Below are 19,242 nucleotides of genomic sequence, written 5' to 3' on the forward strand. Positions count from 1 at the left end.
AAGTGGTAACCAAAATGTATAGTGTTTCTTTTTGTGGTGAGCTGATAAATTAGAAGCAAAGTAAGTAACTGTAAATAACAAAATGGCTCACAAATCACTACAGATTCACACCATGACATGCTGTGCAGCCATTTAAAAGGTGCGTAAGAGCTTTCCACAAGATACTGTGAAATGAGAAACAAAAGGCAAAATAGTATGCATAATATGACTTCATTTTCATAAGACAAAGTTAAAAACTGCCTGTGAGGGAGTGTGTGTATGTGTGTGAAGTCTGTATAGGATACTGTAAGTATAGAGCAACGTATGGAAGGATTATACAAGTTAACACATGTAACCTCTGTGGGCATGCGGTGTGTATGTGGGATGTCACTCGTGGATAGAATGAGGGACAGAAGAGAGGAAAGATATGCAGAGCTAAAGGTTTATTGAGGTATAATTGATAAATAACATTAAGATTACAACATAATGATCTATCTATACACTGTAAAATGACTAACACAGTAAGATTAGTTAATATTCATTACCTCACACTTGCAACCAAAACCTTGATGGAATTTTTAAGATCTACTCTCCTGTCAACTTCAAATACACAATACAGTATTAACTACTGCCACGCTGTGCATTACATCCCCAGGCCTTATTTATAATTGGAAGTGTGTACCTTCTGACCACTTTCACCTAATTCCTCAACCCCTACTTCCCTCTGGCAGGGGTTCTAAGTTTTCTATGTCATTTAACAGGCTGTTAGTTGGAGATTATTACCTCCACTTGAGTTCTAGATTATTATCTCTGGATGGGGAAATGAAGTTTGGCGTGGCTAAACGGTTTGCAAAACAATACAGTTGGAGTCATCCTGATAAATAGGAAGTCTTCTCAACCCAAATTTGTTTTGGATGTCGAGACCAGTGGTGACACAACACACAATCAGGGTATGAAAAGAGTTATCACATAATGAGGCTTCCCCATTACAGTTATCACATAATGGGGCCAACAGGGCAGGCCTCTCTGCAAATGTCCTGAGACCTGGGAAAGGAGACTGGCTTGACAGATTAAAGGAGGCTGGCTGGTTTTTATGATAGTTAAGAGATGAGTCCCTGTACACAGGGAGGAGGTTGTACGGTTTGAACTTCCTGTGAGTGCTGAAAGAGGGAACATTCTTTTGGCTCTCTTAGCAGCTTGTCCAGACATGGGGCAGGAGAGGAAAAAGCAGGTGAAGCTTAAAAGCTGTCAGCAGCTTTTCCCGGCCGTGAGCCCTCGGAGGAGGCCTTTCGGCCGCAGCCATGGCGCCCAGCCAGAATGGTATGATCCTGAAGCCCCACTTCCACAAGGACTGGCAGCAGCGTGTGGCCACGTGGTTCAACCAGCCGGCTCGCAAGATTCGTAGACGCAAGGCCTGGCAGGCCAAGGCGCGCTGCATCGCCCCGCGCCCCGCGTGCAGTCCTCTCCGGCCGGTGGTGAGATGCCCGACAGTCAGGTACCACATGAAGGTTTGCGCCGGCAGGGGCTTCAGCCTGGAGGAGCTTAGGGTGGCTGGCATCCACAAGAAGGTGGTCCGGACCATTGAGATCTCGGTGGACCCAAGGCGGCGGAACAAGTGCACGGAGTCCCTGCAGGCCAACGTGCAGCGGCTCAAGGATTATCGCTACAAGCTTATCCTGTTCCCCAGGAAGCCCTCAGCTCCCAAGAAGGGAGACAGCTCTGCTGAAGAGCTCAAACTGGCCACTCAGCTGACCGGACCTGTTATGCCCATACGGAATGTCTATAAGAAGGAGAAAGCCAGAGTCATCACAGAGGAGAAGAACTTTAAAGCATTTGCCAGTCTCCGCATGGCCCGTGCCAACGTCTGGCTCTTTGGCATCCGGGCAAAAAGGGCCAAGGAAGCCACAGAACAAGATGTTGAAAAGGAAAAGTAAAGTGCTATTGGCAACTTAAAAAAAAAAAAAAAAGCTGTCAGCAGCCAAACATTAAAAAATGAACGCAGATTCTTCACTACAAATGGTTTAAAAATTGTACATGTCAGTATTTAAGAAAAAATGTTTGGTTTAATATTTGTATAGGTGATTGTGTAGCTCTTGTTTTAGTTTGTTGTTGTTGTTGTTCAGTTGCCCAGTCATGTCAAACTCTTTGCAACCCCATGGACTGCAGTACACCAGGCCTCCCTGTCTCTCACCACTCACCATCTCCCAAAGTTTGTCCAAGTTCATGTCCATTCCTTTGGTGATGCCATCCAGCCATCTCATCGTCTGACACTCTCTTCTCCTTCTGACCTCAATCTTTCCAGCATCAGGGACTTTTCAATGAGTCGGCTGTTCACATCAGATGAACAAAATACTGGCGCTTCAGCTTCCTTGTTCTAGTTAAGATGATTTAAATGTCTAGTTTGTGTGTGTGAGACACTTATTTAAATGCTAATAACCAAATGATTAAAAATAATAAGCAAATTCTGGGAGACAGTGAAGGACAGAGAAGCCTGGCAAGCTGCAGTCCCTGGGTTGCAAAGAGTCAGACATGAGTGACTAAACAATAATAACCACCAAGTGGTACAAGTCATACATGTAAGGTAATATGCATGACTACATACCTCAAACTTTATTCTAAGTCTTGAGAAATATCTATTTCCAAAAATTAGCAAATGTTAGAAAACTAATATATTCAATTTTTACATAGCTATACAATGAATATAAAATCATTTTGTATGATAAATATTACTAGACTGTGAGCCTGGAGAATGAATTGAGGTGTAATGTGTCTTTATCCCTGTTATCATAAGCACCTGCACTGGTGACTTACAACAAATAAAATGGGAGAACAAATTTGATAAACACTGTGTACATTAAAAAATAAAGTTAGGTGTGAGTTGCAAAGAGCATGTAAAAAAAAAAAAATCCCCCAAACGTAAATTTACTAGTGGGAAAATGACTGTATGAGGATTTCTAAATAATAACTCAAAAATAATTTATATTTATCTTGGTAGCCTTTAAACAATTTTTTAACTTTTAGCAAACCAACTTTCAAAGTCATCTTTGTTAAAAAATATTTAATCAGTTTTGCATATTTACTTTGAATTCCTAATATCAAAGTAAATAATATTTCAGAGAAAATTATGATGAAATAAAGGTGAATACACAGTATACTTATTAATATACACTGGATTCATATTAGAATCTGCTTCAGAGGCTTGAGCTACTGATAGGAAAAGAACACACAATAGTCAGTCATTTCATATTAAACTTTTTATTAAAACTGAGTCTTTACAATATATTTAAAATGACATGTTCCACAGACAAATATTTAAGAAAAAAACTTTTTTATGTATAATTATTGGCATAAAATTTAAGAACATAGTTAAAACTAAGCTAAATATTTATATGTATGTATATGTATGTGTGTATATATATATATCCAAATTTATATCAATAATCTGGAACACCTGAGCTTTAAGTTCTTGGTTTTCCAGATAGCGCGAAATACTTTTCATCCACTTTAGAAAGGATCCAGCCCATTGAGAAAGAATAACTTTGGTTAACAGACATTATCTTCCAAAGATCACACAGAGGTCTTCAATGAGATTACAATTTATCTTCAGAGGCTTCTTCCAAGTGGAGATCTGTCTGTGATGTAAGGAAGGATTCCCATGTAGCAAGGCACTAAATAATGGAAACACACCATCAGGAGATCAACAGTAGTTCACTTTCACTTTTAGAAAAATCAGTAAATCCTTACGTAACTGTTCCAATAGCAATGTGTCCAACTCCTCTCTCCCATCGGCTTGCCAGCATCCCTGTCATTTTTTACATATTTTAACTCTTAATGAGGGAAATTATTGCTAAATAAGATGAAAAGATAAAGATTAAAAAATTAGCATGGATTAGTTTGCTGAAATAATCTACTATTTACCCACTGTCAGGGCAGAAAATAGATCTAAATTATAGAGGAAAAGATGGACCATTTGGATATGAGGCAGGCATTAAGCATCTAGACAGAGGAGTAGTGATACAAGCATGGTTTAATCAGATCTGAATCCTACTATTTCACATATGTTTGTGCAAGTTGATTAATCTTTGTTATAGTTTCTTCAGCTATAAATTATGTTAATGATAATACCACAAAAGCAATCGTGAAAATTAAATTTACATAATCTGTATAAATCTCTACACAGAATGCCTGGCTCAAAGTAAATATTCAAAAATCAGCAATTATTATATTATAATGGTCTACCAAGACCAGGTAGTGAGTGAAAGTGAAGTGAAGTCACTCAGTTGTGTCTGACTCTTTGCGACCCAATGGACTATAGCCTACCAGGTTCCATCGTCCATGGGATTTTCCAGGCAAGAATACTGGAGTGGGTTGCCATTTCCTTCTCCAGGAGATCTTCCTGACCCAGGGATTGAACCCACGTCTCCAGCATTGTAGGCAGATGCTTTACTGTCTGAGCCACCATTAATGTGCCCAGGAAATGAATCAAGGTGATCTAATTGAGAACTATAGAACAAAAGAGAATATATATTTTTTTCTATGTGCACATAAAACATATACCAAAACTCACCATACGCCAGGTTAGACAATAAGTCTCAATACACTTAAAAAGAGTAAGTCATATGAGGTTTGTTCTCTGAGCATAGTGAAATTAACTTAGGAATCGGCAGTTGAAAGGTATATGAAAAATCCCCAAATATTTGAAATCTAAAGAAGAAATAACAAGGTAATCCAGAAAGCATTTTATTGTAAACTGAATGAAAATGAAAACACAATATATATACAAAATTTTGGGATGCCACTAAAGTAATACATAAAGAGAAATTTATAGCACTAAACACCTATATAAGAAAAGAAAAAGGTCTTAAATGACTTCAATTTCCATCTTAAAAACTAAAAAAGAACAAATTATACCAAAAGTAAGCAGTAGAAGGAAAAAACCAGAAAAGATAGCAGTGTGAATCAATGAAAGAAGAATCACTGGATCTTTGAGAAGATTAACAAAATTGATAAACTTTTAGCCAGATTGTTCATAAAAGAAGAGAGATGACATAAACTACCAACTGTTAGGATTAAGAGAGGTGACATCAGTCTAAATTCTACTGAAGAAAAAGAACATATTGTTGAAAACTTTATACATTTGAGAACTTGAATAAAACCAATGAAAAGACACACACTACCAAAATTACCAAAACTCACTCTAGAAAAAATAAATAAGCAAAATAAAACTGAATTTTTTGTTAAATATCTTCCCATAAAGAATACTCCAGGTATAAATGGCTTCCCTAGCGAATTATATCAAAAATTTAATGAAGAATCATATTAATTCTACACAAACTTTCAGAGAACTGAAAGGAAAGTTTTCCATCATACCAAAGATATTACAAGGGAAGAAAACTACAGATCATTACCCCTCATAAATACAGATGTAAAAATTCTAAACAAAATTTTAGCAAATCAAATGCAGAAATCTATAGAAAGACCAAATGGAGTTTATCCCAAGAATGTAAGATTGGATTAATGTTCAAATCAATCAGTGTAACTGACTGTATTCAATGTAATATCATCTCAATTGTCATGGAAAGACATCTGTCAAATTACAAATGTCCCATTTCTTAGTTTAAAAAAAATTCTCATCAAACCAGAAACAGATGAGAACTTCCACAACTTGAGAAAGAACATCTTCAAAAAACTTACAGTTAACATCATATGGACAAATGTATTAACTATTAGCTGTTATTAGTATTTTATTTCTTTTGAATGCCAAGAAAAAAATTTAATTCAGCTTTATGGATACTTAAAAATCTCCACCAAATTTTGAACATAAAAAAGAAAATAAGAAATACCTAAATACATATAATGTTTAAAAACCTATCCACAATGTATACAAAACTATGAAACTGAAGGGCTAACAGAGAGTAGAATCATAGTTCACCTTTGTAAAAAGCCCTGTTTCCTGTGTGAAACTCATTTCTGGCCTCTTCTGCAAATTCATATGTAATCTACTATCTGGTAACCCTGCAGGGTAGCCCAAAGCAATTACTACTTTCAGGAGATATCATATCTTTTTGATAACTCTGCCAAACTATTATTTAAATAAACTTCTGAACACACTCAAGGCACAATTCAATGAAAATGTGAGCAGTCTGCTCTATTTAGAATTCCTGTCAAATAGATCCGAACTGCACCAAAAATGGTATTAATCCTAATGTGAAGAAGCTTCTATCATTGTCATATTCTTCAACAATCCTAGTTTAATAAATGTCTAAGGGAGATCAGCCCTCCACGCTGATTATTGCTGTGAATTAATATTTCCATTTCTAAAGAAAATCCTCAGAAGGACGGTGAAATGTGGTAAAAGAAACAAACTAGCTACTTAACCATTTCCTTATCATCCACCATATGAAAGGCAGAAAAAAAATTTATGTATTTTGAAATATAGATTATAGAACACTAGCATAGAAAAACAAGGGAAGTATCATGACAGCTGCTGAATATCTATATGAATACTTGGTGAGGCATCATTATGGTTGTTTATCACATATTGGTCTTCCCTTGTGGCTCAGCTAGTAAAGAATCCACCCGCCATGCAGAAGACGTAGATTCAATCCCTGGGTTGGGAAGATCCCCTGGAGAAAGGAAAGGCTACCCACTCCAGTATTCTGGCCTGGAGAATTCCATGGACTATATAGTCCATGGGGTCGCAAAGAGTCAGACACGACTGAGCGACTTTCACACTTGACTGTCATATATTATTACATTCTTTAAACTTCACAGTGATGATTATGAATCTTATTTTACAGATGAGAAAGCTGAGGATCAATGGTTAAATATGTTTGCGATATTACAAATCTGATAAGAGGTACAGTCATTTAATAGCAAATGGAAAATAATTAATATCTTGAATGACCACCAGAGTACATTTAATAAGTCACTGGGCCATCAAGATGAGATACCTTTCTTTTACACAATGTAAGAAGAACCAATGTAAGAAGAGGGTAAAAAAGAAAAAGCATGATTACAGGTGGATCAACTTTTAGGAAAGAGTATAGATGCACGTTGAGTGTAGAAATTGATTCTTTACATACTTCTTGCAAGTTTTTAAGTATTTCCAGGTGTATGTATACTCTTTGAAGGTGACTGAGTTAATAACATGCCAGGCGGAAAGTAAGTGTTCAGTAAATGCCAAGAGCATAGGGAAGGAATGTACTGAACTGCTGATGCAAATACATTCGTCATCAGAAACACTGCACTTTTCAATCTGAATATTGATCAACTGACATCCTGGCTTCTATTGATCACTAAATGTGCTAATGTTAAGTTTTGCCATAAAAACCTGAGCCCCAATCAAGGTGCTGACCAATCAGTTTTCTGGGTCTACAAAGCTGAGACATGGCCCTGAACTGTGTAACTCCTGATGCTACCAATCATCTTTTGGAATTTTGATAGCAGATATTTTTACTAACTAAATATGCTAATTGCCCCCTCCTGCCAGTGTTTAATATTAACCTGTTAACATTACTATGTTGCACATTTATCCAGTCAATGTACATAAATCTATTTTTAAATAATCAAAGATAATCTCTGGTGCTGGTGCTGGTGCCAAGTCGCTTCAGTCGTGTCTGACTCTCGGCGACCCCATAGATGGCAGCCCACCAGGCTCCCCCATCCCTGGGATTCTCCAGGCAAGAATACTGGAGTGGGTTGCCATTTCCTTCTCTAATGCATGAAAGTGAAAGTGAACTCGCTCAGTCGTGTCTGGCTTGTAGCACGACCCATGGGCTGCAGCCTACCAGGCTCCTCCATCCATGGGTTCTCCAGGCAAGAGTACTGGAGTGGGTTGCCATTGCCTTCTCCTCTTTAAATCTCTTTATCTTTTTTTTTTTGAGTATGAAAAACTAAGTGAAAACTCAAGAAATGGATTTTTTTATACCATAAGCAATTGGGATAACTGAATGATACAAAGAATCATCAAAACAACAAAAATCTCAAAACTCAGTGTGAGACTTGCTCATAATTGTAAATTATATATATTTTTAAGTGTTTCTGTTATTTGGCTTCTGTTTTCTATCAAGGAAGTGATTTATTCCCATTTTTAAATCATTATAATTAGTAAAGCAAGCTAATATCTATTAAAATTAAAGTAACAATCAAAAATACCTATCATCACAGTTGACTTGACCTTCAATTGCACCCCTTAGTTCATTTTAGTTTGATTATCATACTGTCATAGAGAATCAATAACAATTCCACGTTTAGTTGAATAATGTGCATATCTTTTGCACATATTATTTTGTTTGATACCTCAATCCTCTAACAAACTGAAGTAATTGCATCTTATAGGTAAGAGAACTGAGACTGAGTCCAGTACTCTTTTCTAGTGCCCTATGCTTCTCACTGCAATAAAAGAAAGCCCATAAACATGTTGAACATGCTATTAGGCAAGATGTCGGGTGGCTGGAAACCAAGTTTATCATAGATCCTCATAAACTGAGAACCCAGTGCACATTTTTTTTTCCTAGGTGGCTCCAGTTTGCAGCCAAAGACCAAAAACTATAGCTTCTCTTTGAAGGCAGGACTGGGGAAGACTGTACAATTGGGAAAGTGAGCCAGAACTAGGGTAAACAGACCCAAATAGTAAATAAAAGCCCTTTTGTTCTGACACATGCTTAAAGACTTCTCAAATAAACAGAATATTAATTACAAAACTAGTCTTGAAAGTAAATCTCTTGCTACCTCAGTAAAAGCAGTGATGACATTTTGCCCTAAGAAAAGGTAAATGTCTCTTTAGCACTCAAAAGTGACAGTAATCTACAAGTAGATGTGATTAAATTTTCTAAAGAATGAATGATAACAAAAATGGGGTTTCTGGTGGTATAATATAGCTTCCAATGAAAGCTTCCACATGTAAGAGTCACTATTTTCTCAAAATGGTGGGATATAAAGAGGTTCTGTCCCACAGTCTGAAAACATTCAAGCACACGTTTTCACTTTTCTGGGCCTATTTACCCATTCACAGAAGAGAGGGCTTGAATCATGTGCACGCATCAACTTTCATCCAAGAACCTAAAATGGCCAACACAAAAATAAATAAGCACAACCTAGTTATTAACTTAAAAGCTTTTGCACAGCAGAAGAAACCATAAACAAAATGAAACGACAACTTACAGAATGGGAGAAAATATTTGCAAATGATGTGACCAACAAGGAACTACTCTCCAAAATACACAAACAGCTCAGACAGCCTAATATAAAGGAAAAAATCAAAAAATAAGCAGAAATTCTAAATAGACATTTCACCAAAGAAGACATACAGATGGCCACAAAGATATTCAACATTTCTAATTATCAGAGAAATGTAAATCGAAATTACAGTGAGGAGTGACTGCGCACACACATCACCTCACACAGGTCAGAATGGCCATCATCAAAAAATCTAAAACAATAAATGCTGGAAAGGGTGTGGAGAAATGGGAACCCTCCTACACTGTATAGCCACTATGGAGAACAGTACGGAAGTTCCTTACAAAACTAAAAATAGAAGTACCATATGATCCTACAATCCTACTCCTGGGCATAGATCCAGAGAAAATCATAGTTCAAAAAGATACATGCTGTACTACTCCAATGTTCACTGATGTACTTCTTGGAAGAATTAAGGCATGGGAGCAACCTAAATGACCACTGATGAAAGAATAAAAAAGAGGTGGTATACATACATAGTGGAATATTACTCAGCCATTACTCAGCCAAAAATGAATGAAACAATGCCATATGCAGCAACATGGATGGAGCTAGAGATTATCATACAAAGTGAAGTAAGTCAGACAAAGACAAGAATCATATGATATTGCTTACATGTGGAATCTAAAAAAAACAAGTAAATTTATATACAAAACAGAAATAGACTCAAAGACATGGAAGACCAACTTATGGTTACCAAAGGGGAAAGCAGTGGGAGGGGAGGGTAAATTAGGAGTTTGGGAATAACATATATACATTACTATATATTTAACAGATTACCAGCAAGGACCTACTGTATAACCCAGGGAACTATACTCAATATTCTGTAATAACCTATAAGGAAAAAGAATCTGGAAAAAATAGATATATATGTATGTACAAGTGAATCACATTGCTATACACCTGAAACTAACACAACACGGTAAATCAACTGTACGTAAATAAAATTTTTTTAAATTGGCAAATGATGTCACACATAACTGATAAATATGCCTTGCTCTATTTGGCTTAACAGAGTGTGGAAAAGCATCAACTATAAAATTTTACCTCTCCCTCAGTATTTGATATTTATAAGCTAACTGTCACTATAAATAATTTCCAAAGATTCAGAAATACATGAGAAATATTTTCAATTACTACTATTGCTATTTAATAGTCTACATTTTTTGAAACCTTATTATGTGCTAGGATATTGTACTGAATTAAGAACTTAACATATATTTTACTTACTTATTTACTTATCCATCTATATAGCAGCTTTGAAACATATTTTCTAAACTGGTAATTTCAGGCTCAAGCAAAATAAGTAGTGGCTTAAGGGATAAGCTAGTTGAGACTCCTGAATAGGTAATGAGTATAAAAGCTTCAAAATAATTTATTTTTAGTGACTTACTAGAAATATTAAATCTTGCCTCTAAGACTTTTCTTTCATCTTTATTTTATTATGTAGATAGCTGGGAAAAGAAGAGAAGCGAAAAGCAAAGGAGAAAAGGAAAGATATTCCCATCTGAATGCAGAGTTCCAAAGAATAGCAAGGAGAGATAAGAAAGCCTTCCTCAGCGATCAATGCAAAGAAACAGAGAAAAACAACAGATTGGGAAAGACTAGAGATCTCTTCAAGAAAATTAGAGATAACAAGGGAACATTTCATGCAAAGATGGGCTCAATAAAGGACAGAAATGGTATGGACCTAACAGAAGCAGAAGATATTAAGAAGAGGTGGCAAGAATACACAGCAGAACTGTACAAAAAAGATCTTCATGACCCAGATAATCACGATGGTGTGATCACGCACCTAGAGCCAGACATCCTGGAATGTGAAGTCAAGTGGGCCTTAGGAAGCATCACTATGAACAAAGCTAGTGGAGGTGATGGAATTCCAGTTGAGTTATTTCAAATCCTGAAAGATGATGCTGTGAAAGTGCTGCACTCGATATGCCAGCAAGTCTGGAAAACTCAGCAGTGGCCACAGGACTGGAAAAGGTCAGTTTTCATTCCAATCCCAAAGAAAGGCAATGCCAAAGAATGCTCAAACTACAGCACAATTGCACTCATCTCACACACTAGTAAAGTAATGCTCAAAATTCTCCAAGCCAGGCTTCAGCAATACATGAACCGTGAACTTCCAGATGTTCAAGCTGGTTTTAGAAAAGGCAGAGGAACCAGAGATCAAATTGCCAACATCTGCTGGATCATCGAAAAAGCAAGAGAGTTCCAGAAAAACATCTATTTCTGCTATATGGACTATGCCAAAGCCTTTGACTGTGTGGATCACAATAAACTGTGGAAAATTCTGAAAGAGATGGGCATACTAGACCACCTGATTTGTCTCTTGAGACACCTGTGTGCAGGTCAGGAAGCAACAATTAGAACTGGACATGGAACAACAGACTGGTTCCAAATAGGAAAAGGAGTACGTCAAGGCTGTATATTGTCACCCTGCTTATTTAACTTATATGCAGAGTACATCATGAGAAATGCTGGGCTGGAAGAAACACAAGCTGAAATCAAGATTGCCAGGAGAAATACCAATAACCTCAGATATGCAGATGACACCACCCTTATGGCAGAAAGTGAAGAACTAAAGAGCCTCTTGATGAAAGTGAAAGAGGAGTGAAAAAGTTGGCTTAAAGCTCAACGTTCAGAAAACTAAGATCATGGCATCTGGTCCCATCGCTTCATGGGAAACAGATGGGGAAACAGTGGAAACAGTGTCAGACTTTATTTTGGGGGGCTCCAAAATCACTGCTGATGGTGACTGCAGCCATGAAATTAAAAGATGTTTACTCCTTGGAAGGAAGGTTATAATCAACCTAGATAGCATATTTAAAAGCAGAGACATTACTTTGCCAACAAAGGTCTGTCTAGTCAAGGCTATGGTTTTTCCAGTGGTCATGTATGGATGTGAGAGTTGGACTATAAAGAAAGCTGAGCGCCGAAGAATTGATGCTTTTGAACTGTGGTGTTGGAGAAGACTCTTGAGAGTCCCTTGGACTGCAAGGAGATCCAACCAGTCCATCCTAAAGGAGATCAGTCCTGGGTGTTCTTTGGAAGGACTGATATTGAAGCTGAAGCTCCAATACTTTGGCCACCTCATGCAAAGAGTTGACTCATTGGAAAAGACCCTAATGCTGGGAAGGATTGGGTGCAGGAGGAGAAGGGGGCGACAGAGGATGAGATGGTTGGATGGCATCACTGACTCTATGGACATGGGTTTGGGTAGACTCCGGGAGTTGGTGATGGACAGGGAGGCCTGGCGTGCTGCGATTCATGGGGTCGCAAATAGTCGGACACGACTGAGCGACTGAACTGAACTCAACATACATGTACATATATATTTTAATACCAAATAAAATTTATGATGTGTATACTATTATTTTCAGCGCTTTGCAGAAGATGATACTGAGGCTCTTTGATATAATGAAAGGTGTCTGAACTTACAGTCACAAGTCATACCTATCCGAAGCCCATGTTCTTAGTCACCAAGTGATAGTGCCAACATAAAGTTTGATATCTCCATGGGTAATGCTATGACCCTGTTCACGGAACAGTTAATGGAAAACCTAGTCTCATGCAAATTATCACAAGAATCAAATTAATAAAATATTATCTATATATCTCTGCTAATGAAGTAAAATAACTGTAAATTTGCCTAAAACAATAACAATGATATCTACTAATATAAAATGTGATAAAAGCCAAACCTTACCATGTACTTTTTTTTAAACCAGAAATTTCCACATTAAGTCAAAAGTTGTGCTTCTAGTTTTCCTATTAACCCCAATGACATAATAACTGCATCTCTCTTAATAAATTAAAACTGAGAAATATGACTGAGCATCCTCTACATATTTTAATGCTATCTCAACTATCTTGGGTACCGATGACAGCACCTACATGTGAGGAAACACTGAAGCTCAAATATGTAAACATCTCCATACTAGGCCAACATCATTGCAAAATAAATTACATTGTAAATATTGTACGCCATACCTAAAATGAGGGCAATGGGGTGTGTAACATTTTAGTAACTGCTTTTTTAATCACCTAGACCTAAGATCCAAATAGTCATGAAAACTTTTAGGAGCTGCATATTTAAACATTTTCCTGAAATATAACCAATCTAGAAAAAAATTAGAGATGATGTTATAAAAGGAAATCAACTTCTATTATTTTGCAATGGCTCAAAATTATTCAATAAATTTCAGTTTTAGAAAAGTCTAAATTCAGAATAAACTGCTAATTTATAATTTGAGAAATATCAGTAACTTCAAAATGACAAGATTTGCATTTTTTTCTAAAATTAGATTTACATATTCCCTCAAGAATATAAGTAATAAGTTTGCATTTGCAAATACTGGAAATACTTAAATAATTGCAACAGTTAACACAAAAAAACTCATTAGCTACAAACGCCATCTTGTGGTCCTTTTAAAAATTATTTTGTCGTTTGTAGATCTCTAACTCAAGATCTTCTAAAGATCCTTAGATACAACCAATTTCATTTCTCTCATTTTTACATGTGGAAAAGTTTGGGCTCCAAAGATCTAATACACTGGAAATCTTTATAGAGAGAATACAAGAGCCAAAATTTTCATATTTTCAACTCATACTTTTATACATGATATCATCCTTTTTTTTTTTTAACTGGCAACAAGCCAATTACATGAAGTTTGTCCAGTTTAGTACCAGACATTTCAAACACTGAGCTGATCTTGTTTATCATACATGAAAATACAATAAACTAAAAGAAGAGCACGTTTACTTTTGGATTACTGGAAAATTATCAAGGCACAGCTATGATAAGGCATATTATTTTAAAGCATTTCACACACTTTCAAATTTTATTCTTCTAAAAACCTGTGAGGGATGTGTGTGGATAGGGGGCAGGGGCAGAGGAAGACCATTGGTTCCACCTTTTGACAGATTAGAAAGCTAGGTATAGAGAAGATATCACTAAGATTTTACATTTAGTAGCAGGCATCCTGATATGCAAGTTTAATTTACTTCATTAGGAAATCCACCTTCTTTCTTCAAAGTGTTACATCATGCAGTGTGTGCACGGGTGTTTTAAGTCATTGCTTCCTTTTCTTTACAGGAACTATTATATTGGTCCATAACATATAATGTGTCCTTTATGAAGCACAGTGAGATGTAAGTTCTAGATTCCGAATCTAGATAATTTTAGAAATGATTTCATTATAAAACGTAATCACCTATTTAAATGTTTGATTAACTTAACTACAGAAAAACTCATCTAATTCAAAGGCTGGGAAAAGATAGACTGCCGATGCTATGGTATAACTGTCACTTTTACACCTAAATTCAACTTTGCTTATATAAATAATTGAGAAAACTATATCTCAGAATATAAGAGATTAATGAAAATGTTTTTAACATAAGTTTTTAAGAAAGCAAAAACCTAAAAAACAACAAAAACTTTAAAACTTACGTGAACTACAATAAAAAATGTTCACAGTTATTTGGAAACATGTACTATAGCTTTGGAATATGCAATTCAGAATAGAACTCATCACTTAATAAATAAAACAACACAGTTACATGATACTTTTGAATTCTAAAAATGGTAAATACTTCATTTTTAAGGTTTCCTTAGAAGTATATAAAAATCAGACCTTGGTGCCTTTAAACTGAATTCTACAATTAATCATGCTTTATATACATTATAATACTTGAATATTAGCCAGATTATAAATTTTTAAATGAGAAAAAACACTACCTACGTTAATTTGAAGAGATGAACAAACTTCTAGAAAACAGAAGGAACTTGAGAGCAGTGCTTCTCAGACTATCTGTGGTGAAGAACACTTCTTTTGTCGGCTAAGAACCATTAGTGATCCTACTGAGCTGACTAGTTCGCACTTCATGCCACAAGAAATCACCACAAAAGCTGGACAATACCCCAAATGGCCTATACTTGATTCAACAAAAGAAGTCTAATAATCACCTGGACATCATGACAACGTCTAATTGCCCTAGAATATTTCAATTGGTTATATTCTACTTCTGAATTTATTATGTTATAAATCTGTAATAAACAATTTATGAATTAGGCATTAATCTACACTTTAAGTAACATAACTTTAGAGATCGATATAATTACCCAAGGTTTCCTAAATTGTGTTCCATGATAGGCTAATGCTATAAGAAGAAATCCTAACCCAGTCAAAGTTATGTCTTAGATTCATAAACCACATAAGAACATGTGCTAAATCACTTTAGTTGTGTCTGACCCTTTGTGACCCCATGGACTGAAGCCCTCCAGGTGCCTCTTTCCATGGGATTCTCCAAGCAAGAATACTGGAGTGGGTTGCTGTGCTTCCTCCAGGGGATCTTCCCAGCACAGGGACTGAACCCCCATCTCTTATGTCTTCTGCATTGGCAACTGGGTTCTTTACCACTAGCGCTACCTGGGAAGCCCATATAAGCACATAAAAGGTTCTAAGAACTTCTTTAGTAAACATGCCTGTTTAATTCAAACTTATTTGACTACAGAATCTGTCTTTTCTATCAAGATAAGCACCCATTAACATTACAAAAACTAATTTCCTATAAAATGCATAGAGAAATTCTAGTTTGAACAGAATTGCTGATGTACATTATTCAACAATTGCTTTAAAATTCCCAGTGGCAGAGAACTAATTTCTTTGCAATGCAATTTAATATAATTTAGAGAATTATAATAAATAGGATATATTTTTGTGTGTGTGAATTCAAATTATTTAACTTCCAAAAGTTAGTTCTAGATATGCTTTCTTTTTTTAAAAAAGATTTCATTGGAGTATAGTTGCTCAGAACTATGTAGTTTTTCCAGTAGCCATGTACAGATGTGAGAGCTGGACCATAAAGAAGGCTGAGTGCCAAAGAATTGATGATTTTGAACTGTGGTATTGAAGAAGACTTTTGAGAGTCCTTTGGACTACAAGGTCAAACTAATAAATCCTAAAGGAAATAAACCCTGAATACTCATTGGAAGGACTGATGCTGAAGATGAAGCTCCAATACTCTGGCCACCTGATGAGAAGAGCCAACTCATTGGAAAAGACCCTGATGCTGGAAAGACTGAGGACAAGAAGAGAAGGGAGTGACAGAGGATGAGATGGTTGGATGCCATCGCCGATTCAATGGACATGAGTCTGAGCAAACTCCGGGAGATGGTGAAGGACACGGAAGCCTGGCGTGTTGCAGTCCATGGGGTTGAAAAGAGTTGGACATGACTGAGCAACTGAAAAACAACATAGTTGCTCAGCAGGTAAAGAATATGCCTGCAATGCAGGAGATGCAGGAGACAGGAGATGCAGTTTCAATTCCTGAGTCAGGAAGATCCCTTGGCGAATGTAGTGGCAACCTACTCTAGCATTCTTGCCTGGAAAATCCCATAAACAGAGGAACCTGGCGGGCTACAGTCCAAAGGGTCACAAAGAGTAGGACACAACTGAGTGACTGAGCACTACAATTGCTCTACAATGTTGTGTTAGTAATGTACAGCAAGATGAATCAGCTACACATACACTTTTATCCTATTTTTCTTTTGGATTTCCTTTCCATTTAGGTTACCACAGAGCACTGAGTCGAGTTCCCTGTGCTATACAGTAGGTTCTCATTAGTAATCTATTTTGTGCACAATATTAATAGTATATATATATAGTCCCAATCTCCCAATTCATCCCACCTAGATAAGCTCTCTGAAGCAACAACAAAACATGCACTAATTCCATGACTGCCCTCCAAGTGCCTTTCTTCTTTTCCAATTCCTTTGATAAAGTTGCATCTCGAAGACCACTATCATCATTACCACCTTACTCTGAATACATCAGTTTGTCAGTATTACTCCCAAATGCATCATCTGGATTGAATTCAGTATTCTGAAAAGCTACTGAAGAATGGAGATCATTACTGCGCTCTAATTTTTTTTTAAGTGTCTTCTAACATAATAAAACCTCATGAATCTTATAAAACTTCAATTTTGAAAGAAGCAAATTTCAATGTGGTGACCAAGACAAAGACCTAGTAAATTAAGTGACTTAACCTTGACAAAGTATACTATCATTCTACATGCTGAAAATAATCTTTTTGCAAAGTATTTTTGGCTTGAGTATAAAGATTTCCTGGTGCTAGGGTGCGGGGTGGGGGGAACCAGTTAGAAGTATATTTATAACTTGGAATATGAAAGGACTTTGTCATCAATATAGAGGATAACATTTACCTTATTTGCTATGAGAGAGAAGAATTCCTTTGAATCACTGAAAAGCTGCATCAAATTATTGAGGTGAAACTTTAAAAAGGTAGTTGGCTACAACTGAGCTTTTTTTTTTTTTTAAGACAAGCAGAACTGAAATTTACTCTGTCAAGAGTTCATAGCTACTAAACATCTTCAGATGGTTTTACAATAAAGGCTTTAATGAACATTAGAAGTCTTACATTTTTATCAGTTTCTTAAGTATTTTCTAGACAATAGTTCCATAAATATTTCAGACATGAATTCCATAAATGACTTCTGTGAACAAATAAATCTGAGATCTTAAACAAAGGTGAACATAGGTTTTTCCTAAGGAGTTTCTTAGGAACTTTAATGTGCTAAAATGCAGTGCAACATTCTTCAATAAAATGAAACAGTATAACTTAAGAGGAAGGCACTTGGCTATGAAGCTGTCATACCCAATGACAGCGAAAGTAAAATAAATGGGAGCAAATGATTGTGTGATCAAATATGTCCTCAAATAAACAATTAGAGACTCAAAAATTATGCTAAGGGACTTCCTCCAGCATTTGTACTAATTGATTTTAAAAATTTATAAAATGTCTTTAATGTAGCATTCCCTCAGCTCAGTTTATAATTTCAACTCTTCACTCATCCAAGATTCCCGGTACAATCTATCAAGCTGAGAAGGCAGCTTCCCAGCCTCTGTGGTTGGTATTCTCCATGGATGCCTCTCCCACAACCAATCAACTAATAACAGAGGACCATAACAGCATCCCATGAACAGCCCAAGCAAGAGTTTATTGAAGATTTTGTTTCTATAAGCAGTGGTGAAACCTCTCATCTGAGAGTAAGAATAAAAAGTTTTAAAGTCTTAGGATGCACAAGGTTATTTCCTCTCTGCTTCCCTTGTTTTAAGCATTATTGTTATGTACCTTTAGATTCTATTTCAAATAGGAATTGATTGCTTACTAAAAAAAAAAATTCAATAGCATAAATGGTAAAAAGGACAAGATTAATCATTAAATAATCAATAGTGTTGGTCTCTTTACTAAAAATACAAAGGGAAAAGCTCCTAATGGAGCATTATGGCATTAAGAAGATGAAAACTTGGTGTTTTGATGAAGATGACTGTCCCTAAATGAACTGGATGGTCCCTAAACGTGTGGTGTACTGTAGCCTGAATTTGTTAATCTTGACATCAGGCTTCTAATGAGTATCTGCCAGTAAGTACAAAAGTCAATAATGTGGACAAAAGAATGTAATGAATTGGAAATTCTAACTGGCACAAAAATGGTCAGGTTCAGTAAATATCTAAGCATCTTAGCCTCTCAAGCTGGTAGCATGTTTACTTTTCAGGAAATCTATCCTACCCATTAATGGAAATCTACTGAATTCACTAGGGTGTATAATGTAGTTCTGAAACATTCTTCCAACAGTTCCAAATAGAGACTGTTATTTTCTGAAGGGTGGTTTTACCACCATCAGATCTGTCTTCCTGAGTTCTAGAGATTAGGTAAGGTACCAGTTTAAGTAAACGTAATGAGGCATGATTGTAAAAAGAAAAGTACCCTGATATGGATTCCAAAATCCCTGTCCTAGATAACATTGAATTGTTCTTTTTCAAAGGGAGTTGAGACACACATTAACCTTAAAGGAAGTATGTATTTACTCCATTTCATCTTAAGAGACTGTCAATATAAAAATATAATTTAAATTGCTCAACATAGAGCAACTATTATGCCTCTCTCCCAACATTTAAAAGGAAAACTAAGAAACTACAGGTCATTCTTTGTGACCAA

At 36.2% G+C, this 19,242-nt stretch overlaps 2 protein-coding genes across 7 annotated transcripts in view; one reads left to right on the top strand and one right to left on the bottom strand.

Moving 5' to 3' along the window:
• Positions 1-19,242, bottom strand: part of SNX7 (sorting nexin 7) — a 135,579-nt gene that overhangs the window by 26,061 nt on the left and 90,276 nt on the right. For 2 of the 5 annotated variants that reach the window (XM_081485749.1, XM_081485745.1), the window contains one exon: positions 3,219-3,647. The exons of 2 other annotated variants lie outside the window; for them this stretch is intronic. In XM_081485749.1, the coding sequence (XP_081341875.1) occupies positions 3,570-3,647 (78 nt within the window). In that variant the 3' untranslated portion in view covers positions 3,219-3,569. Of the gene's footprint in view, positions 1-3,218; positions 3,648-4,706; positions 9,043-19,242 lie in introns of those variants that run through there. One more of the 5 variants, XM_081485748.1, reaches the window with a different exon arrangement.
• On the top strand, positions 1,243-1,913 carry LOC145507160 (large ribosomal subunit protein eL13-like). Of its 2 annotated transcripts, XM_081493098.1 has the most exons (2): positions 1,243-1,547; positions 1,689-1,913. In XM_081493098.1, exons 1-2 carry the CDS (start codon positions 1,281-1,283, stop codon positions 1,911-1,913), a joined length of 492 nt encoding a protein of 163 aa, XP_081349224.1. In that variant the 5' UTR covers positions 1,243-1,280. The 2 variants fall into 2 exon arrangements, with proteins under 2 accessions (XP_081349224.1, XP_081349223.1); XM_081493097.1 differs by having other exon boundaries at positions 1,243-1,913.

This window comes from Giraffa tippelskirchi, chromosome 5, assembly GCF_054371585.1.
Source record: "Giraffa tippelskirchi isolate mGirTip1 chromosome 5, T2T-mGirTip1v1.2.pri, whole genome shotgun sequence".
In the NCBI taxonomy this organism is placed as follows: Eukaryota; Metazoa; Chordata; class Mammalia; order Artiodactyla; family Giraffidae; genus Giraffa; species Giraffa tippelskirchi.

Excerpts from the sequence above, each read along its gene's own strand:
- LOC145507160 (XM_081493097.1), top strand. The coding sequence starts at position 1,281 with ATGGCGCCCAGCCAGAATGGTATGATCCTGAAGCCCCACTTCCACAAG.